An 18,214-nucleotide genomic window follows, 5' to 3' on the forward strand; every position below is an offset into this window, starting at 1 on the left:
CGCCCGTTCCACGTGGTCTGCGGCCATTTTTCCGCCCTGCCGCGTGGTCCGCGGCTGTTTTTCCGCCCTGCCACGTGGTCCACAGCTGTTTTTCCGCCCTGCCGCGTGGTCTGCGGCTGTTTTTCCGCCCTGCCACGTGGTCCACAGCTGTTTTTCCGCCCTGCCGCGTGGTCCACAGCTGTTTTTCCGCCCTGCCGCGTGGTCCGCGGCTGTTTTTCCGCCCTGCCACGTGGTCCACAGCTGTTTTTCCGCCCTGCCACGTGGTCCACGGCTGTTTTTCCGCCCTGCCGCATGGTCCGCGGCTGTTTTTCCGCCCCTGCTGCGTGGTCCGTGGCCGTTTTTCTGCCCTGCTGCGTGGTCCGCGACCGTTTTTCCACCCTGCTGCGTGGTCCGTGGCCATTTTTCCGCCCCTGACGTGTGGTCCGCGGATGCCGGAATGGATTAACGGTAATTACATTGAACCTTATGGGAAAATTTGCCTCGTGTTGCAACCAATTCGAGTTGCAACCAGAGTCACGGAACGGATTAAATTCGTAACTCGAGGTTCCACTGTACCTGTAGCACCTAGTTCAGTATCATCCCTTTCAGTTTCCTGTTGCATCTGTTGAAGTTTTTGTGTAGTCTCATTTGACACCTCCATTTGAATCTCCTCCAATTCCTCTTTAATTTTTTTCTAGAAATTCCCTCTCACCTTCTAGACAGAAATCAGTTGAAACGTCTGCTGTTTAAAAGTAAAAATCACACCTTCCAGTTTGTCCCAACAAAATTGAATATTTTTTTACTTTAATCTCTCAGTCAAAAAAGAGTACTCCTTTCTCTTACGCAAGATTCTAATAAGAATTTCTTTAAGAATAATTACATCTGTATTATCAATCTTCAGTCTTGTATTAAAATGCTGCTGCAAAACCTGATCCCTTGTCTTCTTCCTGACTGCACCAAAACATCGCTTGGAATATTTCTTATTCTCACAAATCTTGCATTTATTCTGTATACTTAAACAATTTCTGACTCTGTATCCTCCTCATCTCAATCCAAAAAGTTTGCTGAAGCTTTAATAACCTTTTCTCTAATATCTTTACCAGAATCCTCTAGGATTCCTTTAAATCTCAAACAAAATTCCTTCTCTCAATTCCAATAGAACCAGATTATCTAGTTCTCTTTTCAACTCTGTCTATAATTTCTGGTTTACTCTCCAGAATTTTCACATATTATTAATTTGTTTTACATCTCCAGACACTTGTTTTACAAAGCTTTCCATCTTCTTAACTTTTGTCATCTCCTCTTTCATCTTTACAAGTCTTTCATCCATTCTTTTTTCAAAAACTGTCAATTTAGTATCAAGTAATTTAGGCAATTTTTATCAAGTGATTCAGCTAACTTACTACCCAGTTCCTCAAACATTTTCTGAAGGAAACCTGGTGTAATTCTTCTGTCTGCAGGTTGCTCTAGTAATCCTCTTCTCTCCTCTGCTATTTTTGCTGCTTTTCTGGTGGTTGCCATTATAATATTATGATCCAAAAATGAAAGTGTTGCAATTGCATGGGAAAGAGAAAATGCAAGCTTCCCTTTTTTTTCTATTTTGTCTTCCTGTGCCCTTAATACTTGCATTTCAAATGGCACTCCATAGTTACAGTCAGTATCACAGTCTGGCTCATACTACCTTTATCTTTTGTTTTGTAAAATCCACCAATTGTCTGCACTTTTTAATAGTAAACAAAAAACATTTCTGGGGTACCAGCCTGAGCTTACTCCATCTTGCCCTGCCAGAGATCTTCCCCTCTTTGTCGAAAAGAACAATTTAAAAAACAACAGGTATGCATACAGGGTGGGAACATTCTCAACTGGTGGTTTCTATAAGATAGCAGAGGAATGTTACCAAGGGAAGCATATCTTGTACTGAAGTTTGAAGCTTTATTGACATATGAATGGTTTGTAACTTCTGCAATCTTGTGATTATTGTTGAAACTGTATGTTGAAACTGTATGCAAAATACTATATAAAGCTCACCCATCCCATTGAGAGGGGTGCTTGCTTTTGAGAGATATCCCACTTGCACCTTTCTTCTTCACAGAATAAATTTTTGCAATCTACTCTCAGTGTGTTTTGATTGGCTATTCACATGCTGGGCCAACACAGTCATTTCAGGGACAACAACAGTTCGGTTTATTTGTCTATTTTAATTCCAATTTGTTCAAAAGCACTTTCACCAAAAAATATTCTTTCAAAGTAACTATCCCCTCTATCCATTTTAAACGTCCTTACATCCATTCCTTGTTAAGCTTTTTGTGAAAAGTTTTTAAATCTTTAAAACCTTTTTTTCCTTTGTAATCCAGAAAGAATGTTGACTCACCAAATTGAATTTTCTTATCCTGCCACTCAGAAAATCTTTCTTTAGCTGTAAATTAATTACATCCGAAAGTCTTTAAGAAATGAGGCTCATGCAAACCTTGTGTCCATATAGGCTGCATTATGGCTGTGAGCTTGACTGAAATCCCTCGACTCTCAGCCCTTCAACTCAAAAACCTCAATTCCTGCAGTTTACTCACGAACAGCAGCTGTCTGGAGTGCAAGTGGGCAATCTCATGATCTCTCCTTTATCTAGAAAGACTACACCAGCCAGAATTCACTGTCCTGCCTCTAATCTCTGCTGCAACGCCACCCCTGCTCCTTCAGGGACATCACCATGAATCCTCACCAGAAGCCTTGAAGCTATCTTTTCCCGTTATCACACAACCACCAAAATGAACAAATTATTAGCTTCTATTAAACAAAATAAGGGATTAAGTCTTGGCAAATTTTGCAGATAATTTGAATGTTTTGCTTAATGGAACTTAGACATATATGCTGGTATTACAGCAATTATGAAGTCATTTTAGTGTATTATGGTTATTTGGAACAGATTATGTACTTGTTTTGAGAATTAGACTGTCATCTTTAACTCAAAGGATGTGTGTTTTTCTTATTTTTCCAGAAAATATACCAGATGAGCTTCGAGAACCATTTTATACGGATCAGTATGACCAGGAACATATTAAACCTCCTGTTGTTAACTTGCTGCTGTCTGCAGAACTTTACTGTCGTGCGGGGAGTCTCATCCTGAAGAGTGATGCTGCCAAACCACTCCTGGGTCATGATGCTGTTATCCAAGCTTTGGCACAAAAAGGCCTCTATGTTACTGACCAGGAAAAACTGGTAACAGAGAGAGACTTGCACAAGAAACCTATTCAGATGGTGAGTGTTGGCATTACTGTGTTAGTTCTTGGTTGTTCCTGGCAGTATTAGCACTCTTAGCAGCACTACAGTTTTTTTGTTTTTTGTTTTTAGTTTCAATAAATTAGCAAGTAACATTTCAGAAACTGAAGATACAAAATAGCTACAGAGTTAAGAAATGAATTACATAGTTCTTCCCTGTTGCCCCTAATAGCTTGAATTATTCAAGTTCAAAAATCTTGGTAGTTGAAAAGATGGCTGTTTTACATATTTAAGAATTTGGTCTTGCTTATACATATCTGGATTCAAATTTAGTAAGAATAGTCAGTGCAATGAAATCAGTGGGACACCTTAGCATGACTAGATGATTTAAATGAATCTGCTCTAAATCTGGAGCCAACTTCCCATGTTTTCCTGTTTTAATTAAACTACTGTAATTTTTCTGTCCATATAGATGCCTTCATTTAGACTTTGATAAAAAAAATTGTTGAAGTGGCTTTACATATTTTATTTAAATTTTGGGTTGGAAGCTGTTGATGTCAAACAAGCAACTATTTTAAAGAGATTATTCAATCTGAGGTCACATTTGTAAGTAACCGCATCCAAATGTGTACAAACCCAGTGGAAATGTTTTGGTGGCTTTTACTGATGCTGGTCACTCAGTTATTTGGCAAGTACTTTCCCTAAAATCAGCATCTGTTTAGCTGAATGAACAATCAGATTAGAGTCAGTATTGTAGTAGATGCATAGTATTTTAACTTTTACTTAGTTGAAGGAATAGTGTTGAACAGTCCACTCATAAGCAGTATTGAGAAGTATTAAAGTTTTTAAACTCGTTATTAATGAAATAATTCAGTTGATGTAATCTTGAGGGGGATTTTCAGTGACAAAAAGGGGGAATATCAAGTTGGATTTTTTAAATTCCAGAATTCACAGTCCAAGAATGTTTGATAGCTATTTTTAGCTTTCTGTCCAGTTGCAAGAAAAAAGTTGGGCGGAATCTAGTATATCCTCTGCTTCCATAAGATAACAACTGCACCCAATTAGCTTGGCACAGAAGGCAACACGGGTGCATTGCCAACATTCTCTGCAATGCTCAACAATTCTGTACTCAGCATAGTTGTTTGAGAGAGGAATAGCTGTGAAAAAAAATCCCAGTGGGAACTTTTTTGGGGTGGGTGGGGGGAGGGAGGGATGGGAACCCTGGCTTAGAATAATCAAACTACGAAAAATGTTTCCTTATTCAAAAAACTGAACACTGGAAAAATGAAATACTTTTTACTAAGACCTGTGGTAGGAAATGCAAAGAATTATGGACAGGAACATAAACCCACAAACATGTATCAGGAGGAAAGTACATGCATACATAAAACCTAAATGAAGCCACCTGCTCAGGGAATCTGCCAGAATGGTAGATTAGGGAGAAAAACAATCAAATGATACAAACCTTAGTCTATAAGGTATTGGTAAGGACATCTGAAGCATTGGAAGACAGGGCAAAGGGCAAGAATACTTCATTTTGAATTCTGGAATTGGGAGAAGAGTATCACAGCTTTTATCTCATTACTTTGCTATACCTTCCTCTCCTACGGCATTTGGATACAAGTATTATATATTTCATATACATGGGCAAACTCTAAATCAATAGGGCAATGCAAACAAAGGAAATTGTAGCAACAATGGCAAAGGGAACCTTCTGATGAGATTTAGTGATCAAGGGGTTAAGCCATTATGAGGCTTTTCTTCTTAAAGCTATATAGCATAAAGAAACAAAATGTAACAGAGAAAAAATATGCAGATATAAAATTTCACAACAAACAATTGGTTGAAAGATTTGTCTGTCTCATTATGTTTTTCTTAATTGTCTGAAAAATTTGGCCTCAGCTACCTAATTGAAACATTTTTCTGATCCTATAAATTCCTTTTTAATTTAAAAGAAATCTCCAAGAGGCATCTATGGGCTCCCATTTCTTGCTGTCTTACATGAACAGGTTACAGATAGTCCTCACTTAACAACCACAATACGGACCATAAAATTAGTTGTTAAGAGGGGTAGTCACTAAGCAAGTCACCACGTGACCGGACCTGATTTTATGACCATTTTTACAAAGGTTGTTAAACAAATCACTACAGTCATTAAGCAAATCATGTGGTTGTTAAACGAATCCAGCTTCCCCAATGGATGTTTTTTGCCAGAATTCGCTTAATGACCATGTGATTCACTTAACGACTGTGGTGATTCACTTAATGACCATTGTAAAAAAGGTTGCAAATTATGATCACGTGACTGAAGGGCTTGGTGTAATGGTTTGTGATGGTCGTAAGTGTGAATACAGGTCGTAAAGCACTTTTTCCAAGGCTGTCATTACTTTGAGCTGTCATTAAACGAATGGTTGTTAAGCGAGGACTACCTGTATAGGGAAAATTGAATTCCTTAAAAGTGTTCTCTTCTGAAATGTTCAAGCAACTGCTGATTGAATTATGTCTATAGAAGAGGTATACGTTTAACTATTTCATGTGAAGCCCCATACTATGGCTTTTTAATTATAGTGGTATCTGTATTATGGCCACTGACCACAGTATATTTTCCTGTGCAACATCTTGATTAGGCAAAGTAATCTTCAGTCTATAGAGGAATGAAACAGTTTCTTCCAGTCTCTTTCCTTGGAGATAGAATCAAAAACTGACTTTTAATCAATATGGGGAGCAGGCGTAAGCATGCATGTATTTCTCTGTTAGGAACTGTAGGATCTCACAGTTCCTGCCCTCCCTAAAGCCAGCTTGTTCATCAGGTAGAGATTTCTCCTGTTCTAGCCAGTCCAGAAGCTTGTAGGATAGAAAGTGTGCATATAATTTACTGAGTATGGTTAGGAGATTGATTGGACAATAATTGGAAGAGTTTTGGAGAATATTCTCTGCCCTGTGTGTGCATCCATATACACATATGCACACACCTGTTTAAGTGGCCCACATGAATACATTCGTTGGGAGGAAAAAAGTCCCCAGAACTGACAACCCTAGCTGACAAGCAAGGGAAACTATTCAATATACAGTATCTTTGTGTTTCTGCATTTGTGTGTGTACAGTGAAAAATTTAAAAGCTTATAATCCTCCTTTTTTGGAGTGGATTGCCTGAAATTCAAAGTTGGCTTTCTTTCAGATAAATACGGTCAATTCAGTTTGATGATGTTTGGTGAATTTATTTAAGACTGCTTGGAATTTAATCTTCCTTTATTCCAGTAGCGTGCTCATCATATGAATTGAGGTTAATACTTTGTTTCAAATAGTCCAGATCTCTAAGGGCCAAGCTGATAAATGGAACAGAAACTCCTCCAGCTGCCAGAAGTACATTAAGACAAGTTACATTTACGGTTGAAAATTATTAGTTTATTCCTCCTCCAGTTCAGATGAGGAATGGGATAAGCAAAGAAGTTGTAGGACAATACATTCCTGAAATATGGAGCAAATTTATGGTATTAAGAATCATTCACTCACCATAGCTTTTTCAAATCAGCCTCAGTGTTAATTTTCAGATTCCAGAGAAGTCTTTTTTTATATTAAATTGCTAACCTAATAAAGGGAGGTTTCAGTATGCCAAAGGAATAATGCTGCCCCATTCTTGTGTACTGTGCTTGAATCATTGCCCAGTTGCTCAGCTTTCCCTTCGTCCAGCTGTCAGTCCTTCCCTGCCCTGCCATAACCCTGTATTCACTAGATGGGAATGTGAAGGTTGGCTTTCCCAGCAAATCTGTTCCCTTGCAGATGATCATCCTGCAGGGTTTGTATTATAGTAAGGACTAAAGGGACCACATCTTTTGACATGGTAGTTATATGTTTCACCTGGCTCCATTTTTATGCTGCCAGTGCATTTGTTTTAAAGGAGAAGCCCACTGAGACCTACAGTTGCCTATAAAAAGCAAAATCTGAGAGGATTTCCTGATTGCGGGGCTATTTGTTTATTTATTGCCATTTCATAATATTCCACTTAAAATATAAAGACAACTAAGTATATGTTGCTTTTCTGCTCCTCCTGAACCTATTATGAAGACGGCCTGTCTTGGGCCTGCTTGGAGCTGGCTTTTCAGGAGGCCATCTAACATATTATAAGGACAGAGAAAATACCATGTAATAGAAAGGTATTTCAAAATTGACTTTAAAGGAAAGAAATAAACCCGAAGGCATTTAAAATGAATGTTACAAAAACAAGCAAAGGCAAATGTGCAGACGTATCCTACAAATGCTATTTCCTGAATGTACAGATTTACAAAAATACCCAGTACTTTTCAAATCTCTTTTTGAAAAGGTGCTATTAAATGGAATGAATAGGCTATGGCACTCTATTAATAATTTTGGGGGATCTTAAATTCTAAATAATAGGCCCCAGTTGAAAAATATGCACATTGCCCCAATCAAGGAACTCTGTCTAAGGCATTTTTAGAATCATGTCTTGCTGAAATACATTTTTTGATTTTTCCGAAGCATCAGCTTAATGACAGAAGCATGGCAATGTGTGATATGGTGTATGTACATTCACAATGTAAGAAAGCAGATGTTAGTGATTATTTTTTCTAATGAGAGAAAACAATCCTATGGTTCTCATTCCTGGAGATCTGCTATTGTAATTAAAATGTTACGCTAGTTGTATATTTGACAGGGTTGGAACCAGGGGAGTTATTTTTATTGAATTTGTGTGGAGGGGCGGAATAATAGTATAAATATTTTGAGTGCTTTATTTGACATCTGCTTGTGTGTGAGAGAGAGAAATTACATAGAGCTGAGTGAGTTGTTGCATATGTGTAGCATTGTGTTTGTACATGTATCTTCAGTGTACGTCCTACAGTGATTCAGAATAGTTATCTGCCTGTATGCCAAGCTAGTGTTAATTAATCAAGTGCTGAATCTTTAAGTGCAGTGATTCACCTATGTAGTGATATCTATGTAGTGCTTAATGGTGGAACTCAGGGTTTTAAGATGTTCCTATGGCAGAAAACCTGCATTGCTTCTGTGGAGGAAATCCACTGAAAACTGTTCCTTGACTTTAGAACAATTGTGACTTGACTCTAACATCCAGTCTTTTCAAAGGATATTTTATAAATAGGTACCTTAATCCAACAAGGCCAAACACAGACATAAGAAATAGACATTGGTGATATGTATGTAATAATAAATCCCTTGGTCAAAACAGATTACTTTCATGTGGCTCTTCATTTCATCTATTTAATGCAATTGTATATGCATTAAATGGGTATGGGTAACTTCACTTTATCATCACATTTCTTATCAATCAGTTGTTAGGGAGAAGTAATTAAAGACAAGATCGAACCTTTCCTTGTAAAAAGTTGTCCACTTGATTCCTTCAGTAGCTGAATAAAAACAAGTATGTTGTCCTCAGTCACAAAAATACTCTTTGATGTAAACTTAATATATTTCTAAATGCCTAAATCACAATAAGGCTATATTTATTGATTTTACACTTATCATTGTAGCTGACATTTAAAATACTGATTTTAAGTGAATGAATTAAGTGAATTTTGTCAATGAAAGTTATCTTGTAGGCTCAGGTGGGGTCAGGGTTTATTTAACGAAATGCACTTAGAATTGTTTTGGCTGAAGTCCTAGGCCAGTTTGTACAACTCCTTCCCCTGCCAAATCAGTGGGAATTATTTCTAAGAGACAAATACAGCATTGTTCTGTATATACTATAAGGGAATAAACCAGGCAGTCCCAAGTGTTTTAATATTTTGTCATTTGATGTATTAAATTAAAAAAATAAAGTTTATAAAATTATAGACTTTAATATAAGGGTTGGCCACATATATTTTGATATTTGTAGAGTTTTTGGCTATAATAATTGTGAAGCATTCTTGGTCCAAAACATGAGAGGAAGAGTTACCCTAGTTAGGCTGCAAAAATCCAGATGACCACTAGAATGCAGCTTTCTAGTGATTATTCAGATTTTTTACAGCCCAGATATGGTAGCCTTAATGACAGGTGGTGATCAGAAAGCCCTAAGCTATTTACGGAGTTAAAAATTAAAGTCTGTTTCTTAAACTGAGTTCGGAATTCATCTGGGAATTCAATCTGGTTCAGAGACAGTGTAAGATAGGATCAGGTAACCTTCTGGCAACTGTAAATCCATATCTTTTAAAATTTGGGTGGGTGGGGTTGAACTTTTATCATGTCTATTTTTGTGTGCTTCTAGATTGGAATGCCATTGTAAATTACCTGATCTCAAATAAAAGCCCAAAACAATGGTGGCTTTTAATAGTATCCTTTTGGCAAAAAAATCCACTCTCCTTTTTAATAAAACTGTTCCTTAATTATGTTAAGCTTAGTATTAGTCACTGATTAAATTACTTCAGGAAAATTCATACTGTAGCAAAAAAATAAAGAATCACTATAGTTTCCTCTGACATTACAAAAAACAGTGGTTACTGTGAGTAATGTTATATTTAAAATGGCTTAGTTTCCATGGAGATAGCTTCCAAGGTGAAAGGAAGGCCATCACTTTGGAATAATTACCTCAGTTATTTCTTTGGTATATGTTAAACATGGGCATCTAAGAGCTATTTTTCGATCTTCTTGGGATTCTACAGGTAACAGGGAATGGTGCAAATGTTTCTGGTTTTGAATTGCAGAACAGGGTGCCTCTGCAGCAGCCTTGCATAAAAATGCATGACGGGACAAGTGTGCATTTTCTGTCTTGGCTATGACTAACATGTTGGGCATTTGAACTTGCTAATTTCATGTTTTCATCCATAAACTATGTCATGCTGTAAATACGTTTTGACACACACACACAGAATGAGTAAATGAAAAAAGCCAAAGGGGAGAGAAATACTACAGTGGAATTCATCTCATTATCAATTTTGCACATTTTCAAAGCACGCCAGAAAAAAAAACTTATTTTTATATCATATAGTGGGTGACCATTCAGATGTCCATAGAGAGTAAGACTGTGTAATAACCTTGAGTTCTCTCTTGTAATAACAGACCAGCATTCACAATGTAATTTCACTAGTCATAGCATCTCACAGTATCTCTCCATTGATTTCTAGCTGTCTAACAGTAGGGCAGAAAAAAACTAAGTACGTGCTGCTTTATTTTCCTTTTCTTTCTGGAGAAAAGAAAAATAGAAATTGCTAAATTTCATCTGATATTGCCGTATCCCCAAATGGGATTTGTTGTGTATTAAAGCAGATTTCCATCCCACGGAAACCCTTCTATCAATTCATCCCATGTTAACATTCTGACCTGAAGAGATGCTCGTAGTGGACATGTATGATCAGATATTGGAATGCCAGCGCAAGAATTAGAAGTGGAATGGAAGTAGCACCTTCCTTCACATTTTTTTTAGTTGGAAAAAAGTTTGCCTTGCTTGGACATAGTTTTTTGTGTGGCTTGGTTCATTTTGTTATTTGATGTACAGTGGTACCTCGGGTTATGAACGCCTCTACTAACGAACATTTCGGGTTACGACCAGCTTCGGCAGGAAAAATGTACCTCGGGTTACAAACTCGCCTCGACTTACGAACCGGATCCGCGGCCATTTTCCCTGCTGCCACGTGGTCGCGGCTTCCTGTGGGCGAGGTCACGGTAGCAAGGAGACGTTCGGTGAGGCTTGTGGTGTGTTTTGTGGTGTTTTGTGAAGGTTTTTGGTGTGCGTGTTAGCATGGCTCCAAAGAAAATGCAGAGCAGGCTTGGCAGGAGTAAGGCTCTGAAGAGAAAATTGCCTCGGGTTGCGACCAAATTCGGGCGGAGGGTGGAACGGATTAACCGGATTTACATTGAACCCTATGGGGAAATTTGCCTCGGGTTGCGACCAAATTCGGAGGGCGGAACGGATTAACCGGATTTACATTGAACCTTATGGGAAACTTTACCTCGACTTGAGACCAACTCGAGTTGCAACCAGAGTCACGGAACGGATTAAGTTCGTATCCCGAGGTACCACTGTATTTGTAATGGGTAGGATCCAAGCTTATTATTACAAATAAAGGGAATACACAAATCACTTGGATCTGATAGACTTCTGCTCTGCAAACTCAGTACTCCTGTGGAAAAAGAAGGGTGGTTTTTACTAATATCTCCTCCTTCCTCAACTGTTGGAAGTGTCCAGCATTGTTTTAAAGTATGGATACACTGTGGTGGGACTGAATGTGGATGGTGATAGGAAAAATGGGGGTGATCCCAACAGGAAGTAGACGTATCCACAATAAAACGTGCATTTGCTTTTTTAAAAAAAAGCCTCAAACCCTCATCTTCTCTTTTTCCTTAATCCATCCCCTCCCATTTTATCCAATCTTAAATTTAACTAGCGCTGAAAATGACAGAGCTGACTAGGGAATGGTGGCCACCTAAAAGGCCCTGGGAGACCACAGACCACTTTTTTCTAGAGGGTTCTTTAATCCATAAATAAATTTTGAGCACATATGTAATTGAAGGGGAGGGGAGAAATGGTTAGAAATTGCCTTTCTGCTAGCGGATCATGAAGATGGCAAAACTGCAGAAATGGCTAAATTGACCTGTTTGATTAGGGAAGGAGCAATAACTACTTTTATAAAAGACTGGAAACCCTTTTTGGACTTTTTGCTGAAAATGGATAAAAATGAACTAGTGAACTCTGGATTTACTGATTAAAAAGGACTGCATATGGGAAGAAGGGAGCTATGTTATATAATTTGGGAGGGTGGAAACAGTATTAACTATGTTTGTAACTGTTGCAAAGATTGGGAGTTGCTTCTTAATATTTCTTTTTTCTTTTCTTTCTTTTTTCTGGATCTATACTGTCATTTACCTTTCCTATCTTTTTTTCTTTCCAATCTTTCTTTTTATATCTTTTTTGTTTTTCTATAATATTTTTTTATTTTTCTGTAGCTTTTAACTTTGTAAAAAAAAATCAATTGTGTGTGTGTGTGTGTGTGTGTGTGTGTATAAAAAGAAGAAATTGCCTTTCTGCTCATGGTATATCTAGTTTGTAAATTACACTCTGCAATTCTGGACCAAGGCTAATATAATCTACCCCTTTTGAACTTACTATTAGAGACATGGATAATGGTGATGGGCATAGCAGCAGCAAGAGCAGTTGTATTTACAAATGTATTCTCTTACACACAGTGCTGATTATCATATTCTGAAGTGAAGGAGGAACAAAGGAGAGATTACATGTTGCATGAGTTCATTGTATATAGCAGGGCCAATTTAAGGGAATTACAGGATATGGAGCTGCATTGGGCCCCTGAAAGTAGGGGTCTTCTCAGCAGAGGCCCTCCTCACATATTCCTCCCTCCCTGCACTCTGCCAACAACTTTCTCCTATTTTTACATAATGTGGAGAATGCTGGTGTATAAAGCATGCCAAGGTGTCTCTCTGATATCCACATCCGCACTTAGTTACCATTTGATAAATGTATTGTTATATGAAGTGAGATCTAAAATGACAGTGTTTTTTTTGGCAACAAACAGAGGTAGCTCATTCTACCTTTTTCTTTTTCAAAAAAGGAACATTTTGAAAAATGTTCAATTAAAACATGATTATACTGTGCAAAAGTGCCTAATTCCAGAATTGCAGGAGGCAAGTAGAGAAGAAGCATTAGCTGTGGTGCTTGGGAAAAACTGCTTCAGGACTCTATAAGCTTCAACCAAGCATGCCTAAAGCTTCTAATAAGCAACTATTAAAAGAGATTTCAAAGATTGATTAACACATCAAATCTAGTTTAAGTACAAAAGATTTTTAATTTTAATTTCATTTTTTTAAAAAAGTCAACATTTAATATTTAGAAATGCAACTATGCAATTATACATGATGAGAGGAAAGGTTGAAAATAAGTCAATACCCCTTCCTTTACTCTTGATTTCAATCATTGCAGAAATTCTATATGAGGCTACAGCATGTGGTGCATCCCCTTCTTAAGAGGCCATCCCTGGACTCAGCAGTGTTGAATAACTTCCATCTGGTTTCCAACCTCCCCTTTCCAGGGAAGGTTATTGAGAGGGTGGTGGTTGCTCAGCTGCAGAGGGCTCTGGATAAAGTGGATTACCTAGACCCCTTTCAGTTTGGGTTCAGGCTGGAGTACATTACTGAGACAGCATTGGTCACACTTGGAGATGATCTCCAGAGGGCTTGGGACAGAGGTAATACACCTGTCCTGGCCATCTTGGATCTCTCAGCGGCTTTCAGTACCTTCTCCCATGGTATCCTTCTGGACTGGCTCCAGGATTGGGAGCAGTTTTGCAGTGGTTCTCCTTCCATGGCCAGTTCCAGTCAGTGTTGGCGGTAAGGGAGAGGTCTAGCTCTAGGTCCCTTGGTGTGGGGTGCCTCAGGGCTTGGGTCTCTCACCACTCCTATTTATCATATATAAATATGATAAATAAATAAAACATTGATGTGAAATCTCTGGGTGAAGTCATTCAATAGTATGGGGTGTGGTATCATCAGTATGCTGGTGATACCAGTTATACATCTCCATCCCTGGCCAGGCAGGTGATGCTGTTATGGTGTAGACCCAGTGCCTGGAGGCTGCGAGGGTCAGGATGGGGAGGAACCAAGTCCAACTCAACCCTAGCAAGACGGAGTGGCTTGTGGTTTTTGGTCCCCCAGGTTCTGGTGATATATATCTTGATGGGGTTTCACTTCTCTGGACAGAACTGGTATGCAGTTTGGGGGTCCTCCTGGACTCATGGCTCCTATTTGAGGAGCAGGTGGCAGCCGTGGTTGGGGGTCTTTGCACAGATTCATCCTGTGCACCAATTACACCCATTCCTGGACCAGGAGGCCTTGCTTGTCGTCACTCATGTCTTGGTCACTTTCCAGTTGGACTACTGGAATACATTTTATATGGGGCTACCCTTGAAGACCAGCCAGAAGTTGCAGTTGGTCCAGAATGCAGTGGCATATGCAGTGTTAGACACCTCTTGGTTTGCTAATATTACCCCTCTGTTGCATGAGCTGCACTGGGTCCCAGTTTTTTTCTGGGTGCAATTCAGTATTCTGGTTATCATCTTTAAAGCCCTACATGGCATGGGGCCAAGTTATTTGTGGGATCACCTCTCCCTGAGAGTATCTGCTCGTTCCACCATACTGGATAGAGTGGGCACATTCCAGGTCCCTTCCCTGAAATATTGCCGGTGGGACCTAGGAAGCATGCCTTTTTCTGTAGCAGCCCCTGCCCTGTGGAACACTCTTCCCTGAGATCTGGCAAGCCCCCACCTTCTCAAGTCTTCTGGAAGGCCATAAGAATTGGCTCTTCTCCCAAGTGCTGGGATAGGATGTAGTTGGAACCTGAAGATGGTGGTGTTGGTTGCATTGAAGGAAAAGGGTTGTGGTGTCAGGTTTTTGTTTTTATTGTGTTTTTGTTTTGCTGCTGTTGTGAGCTTCGCAGGGTTGTGTCTTTTAAGATGAGCAATCATATACGTTTTTTAAATAAATAAGTAAATAATTCTAAGATTATAGAATGGATTACCGGACACACGAGGACTTGAGTTTTTAAAATTCCATTACAAGTTCAAGCATATGAGAGGGCTAAGTCATGCCTTTGTTTCTGGAAGTAAACATCTCATATAGCATTAAATCCTCAGAAATAATCAGAAGAAGCTGCTGTTCTTTTACATTGTTCTGGTACGTGTTTAATTCCCATTTGACCCAATGTTCTGTAAAACTTAGAACATGTTCTTTGCCATTTATTTTGTACTCCAGTTGTCAGATTCCTTATGGAAATAAATTCTTCTGGCTCCCTCTATACTGGTATTCCACCTGCTAGTGAAAACATTATTATCTTTGCAGAGTGCTCATTTGGCTATGATTGACACCTTAATGATGGCATATACTGTAGAAATGATCAGTGTGGAAAAAGTTATTGCATGTGTACAGCAGTATTCCTCCTTCTTCCAAGCTACAGACCTGCCCTATGACATAGAAGATGCTGTCATGTTTTGGATAAATAAGGTAGGCATTTCATTTAATCATCATAGTGTGTTTAAGAAACTAAATGATGCAGCACATCACTAAAGTCACTTATTTGATGTTACTTGACTGCTTTTTATCAGTCTACTTTCAGTTTCTAACTGAGCAAAAATAATGTCAGCTAATGTATGCCTCCAGCTCAGTTTGGTGAATTTCTAAATACTGTTGGACAGTAAGCTTCAGTCATATTTCTTTGCAATGTTTGAATGTTAAGCTGTAGCTTTAAATCAAAATGCAAAGCTGTATAAGGCGGAAAGAAAGAGCTTACACAAATATTGTCACTCATTTTCATGATTTGGAGGATTATTTAATTCAGCCATTGTGATATTAACAAAATAAAGTTGTTAAGAATAATAATCTATTGGATACATCCACGAAATATTTTGCCAGGGGTTGTTTAGCCCAATTTGTGTTTCCTGAATTTTCATCAGGAACAAATCACGACTTATTTCTTACAGCAAGCCCTAATTTGATGTTAAGGTTTGAACTTTCCAAATCTTGTTTTAAATGTGGCTTATAGTTATGTCTGACTTTCTACCTTATCTAGGATGCCGAGCATTTACATCTTTTGCCACAATGGGGGGGGGGGAAATAAGAGACTTTTGTGTACATTAGAGACATCTACTAAATAGCGAATGTTGAAAATATACCTTTAAATAGGATACCGTTGGTATTGTGCCCTCACGGTGAAAAATGAGAAGTGATCTAACAGTGGCCTCTTCAACAAACCACAGTGGTACCAGAATGACTATGTGTGCATGATGTAAATGTTGTGATTGCATGCTTGCATCAGCAGTTGTATAATAATGTATTACGCATCTGGCCTCCCAAGTGGTGGTCACCAATATTTTCTAAATAAGCAAAGGATTGATTACGGACTTTTTTCATCAGCTAAATGTTTTCCCATTTAATGCTAATTAAGTCCTCAAAGTACTTAGCTAGTACTAGGTTGTTGCTTAACATTAAGCAAAGATCTATCCCAGGGACCTAATATCTCTGGACATGGGGGCTTGGTTTTTTTTAATACCACATGACTCCCCAGGATTGGGGAGAAAGATTTATATGATCTGAAAGGAAATCAGAGTAATTTGGAAGGAAGGAAAGGAAATCTTAGGTATTAAGACACCTTTGATGGTCAGGTAATATATTGTGTTAAAGTCACAGGTTTTTTTATTATAAGAGAGGGCAGTATAGCAAAGGGTAGGTAGTCTTGTTTTTCATTACACCGAAGAGTTTTATGTTCTTTGGGCAGCTCACCAACATTAAGTAGGTTAATAATGTAGTTAAGCAGTGCTCATTCTTTCTCGGTGCTACTTTCTTTGAAATACTATTCAGATATTAGAAAAGAAGCAGAAGGAAAACAGATAAGAAATTAGCAAAATAAACAGCAATTAGCTTGTTTATATACAAGGTGGATCCTAGCTTGCTCAGCAAACCATACTTAAAGCAAAGACTGGCTTAGTTTTATGTGCAAACAAGCCTTATTCTCAAGGACTAGTCTTAGAAAATCAAATCCAATCTTATCACAAAGACCCTGCTCTTCCTGTATATAAGTAGAAGTAGTGGGAATATATGACAGTCATAATGTATAATTGTCCCCAAGTTGCTGAGGTATTCAGGTAACTCAGTAATGCTTTCACTATTATAATTGGGAAGGCACTGGTGATATCACCTAACAGTCCACCCTGCACTTCTGAAGGGTGCTATGCTACCTGTGCTAAGTGAAAAGGTACAACCCAATGCATTGTACAAAGAAATGAAAAGGACCTATCTAGCCTGTCTTTAATTCTCTTTTCCATCTGTTGTCAACTGTTTAATCTCTTCACAACAATTCCTACATAAATTCAACTATTGTGCAGGTTCTGATTTAATTACAGGCAGATTGACACTTGTTAAACTACATGTTAGTCATTTATTTTCTACCAAATCCTTAAGATGATGTAAACGGCAAATATGAGAATAAATTATTAAATAGGCATCTATTAATTTTTTGAATCAGTGCATAAGTGGCCCAAATTCCATGCATGGGAAACCAATAGAAATGCATTGAATGTTCTGCTATGGTACAAAGTATTAAAAAGGTAGCATCTGCAGCCTTGTGCCCTCCAGATGTGTTGGACCTCATCTCCCCTAATCAATAGCACAGCTGATAGAAATGCCAGCTAAGAATGAAATGAGTGGAAGTCTTAACAATTTTGGAGAGTACTAGGTTAAGAAAAGTCTGTCTTAGAGTGTTTACACAATTTCAGGGTCATTTCTAAGTATTGCTAAGCTCAAGCACTTAACAGCTTTAAAGATTAAACCCATTTGGCCTCTTAAGACTCATGTGTATACTGAAGAAGAACAAGACAAGAAGAGAGAGTTGTATTGTAAACAATTTTTAAAACCTTAGCTGCACTGTTTCAAAATGGTACAATAATTATACTGTTACTTAACATCTCAGCAAGAAAGCAAAATTTATCTAAGTCTAATTTCCTTTGCCCCTTTAGGCAAATGAACATTTAAAGGATATAATGGAACAGGAGCAGAAGCTGAAAGAGCAACATGGGGCAGAAGCTCCAGGAGGTCAGAAGGTATGTGTGGAAAATACACTAGTTAAGAAACATTCAGAATAATTGCAACTAATAAAGGATTTTCCTTTCTGAAGTTATGTTCTGAATAGATCATTAGCATCAAAGTTTCATTCATTATTTAGATTTCCTTACAATGCCTGGTTATATCATGTGATAAGATATTGGAGGAAATTCAGAGACAATTTTTGTTTTGGTACATTAAACACTAAGAAATACAGTATTAAAAAGAAAAATAAAACAATGATAAAAACAAAAGTATCTGAAAACAGAAGGGTATATGTGCATATCCCCATAACATGCAAATATTTATTTCATCTAAGAAAAAATATGCAAGCATTTTAAACATCCATATTCAATATTTCCTCCCAAAATGACATTTGTTCAGATAAAGGTAATCTTCTATGAACAGCATTGTTAATATAATGACTGAATGATTTGAATAAATGTATTACAAGCTTTTGAAGGCTCTT

General features: G+C 38.0%; 1 protein-coding gene across 1 annotated transcript in view; it reads left to right on the forward strand.

Annotated features, from left to right (window-relative positions):
• The window catches only part of CAMSAP2 (calmodulin regulated spectrin associated protein family member 2), an 84,821-nt gene that overhangs the window by 21,890 nt on the left and 44,717 nt on the right, over window positions 1-18,214 (forward strand). The window contains exons 2-4 of the mRNA XM_088153326.1: window positions 2,972-3,231; window positions 14,992-15,153; window positions 17,661-17,744. Coding sequence (XP_088009452.1) covers window positions 2,972-3,231; window positions 14,992-15,153; window positions 17,661-17,744 — 506 coding nt within the window. The remainder of the gene's footprint in view (window positions 1-2,971; window positions 3,232-14,991; window positions 15,154-17,660; window positions 17,745-18,214) is intronic.

Source organism: Python bivittatus, unplaced genomic scaffold, assembly GCF_059951505.1.
Source record: "Python bivittatus isolate LINGU-HERP-01145 unplaced genomic scaffold, Pbiv_v1 ctg000700_np1212, whole genome shotgun sequence".
Lineage (NCBI taxonomy): Eukaryota > Metazoa > Chordata > Lepidosauria > Squamata > Pythonidae > Python > Python bivittatus.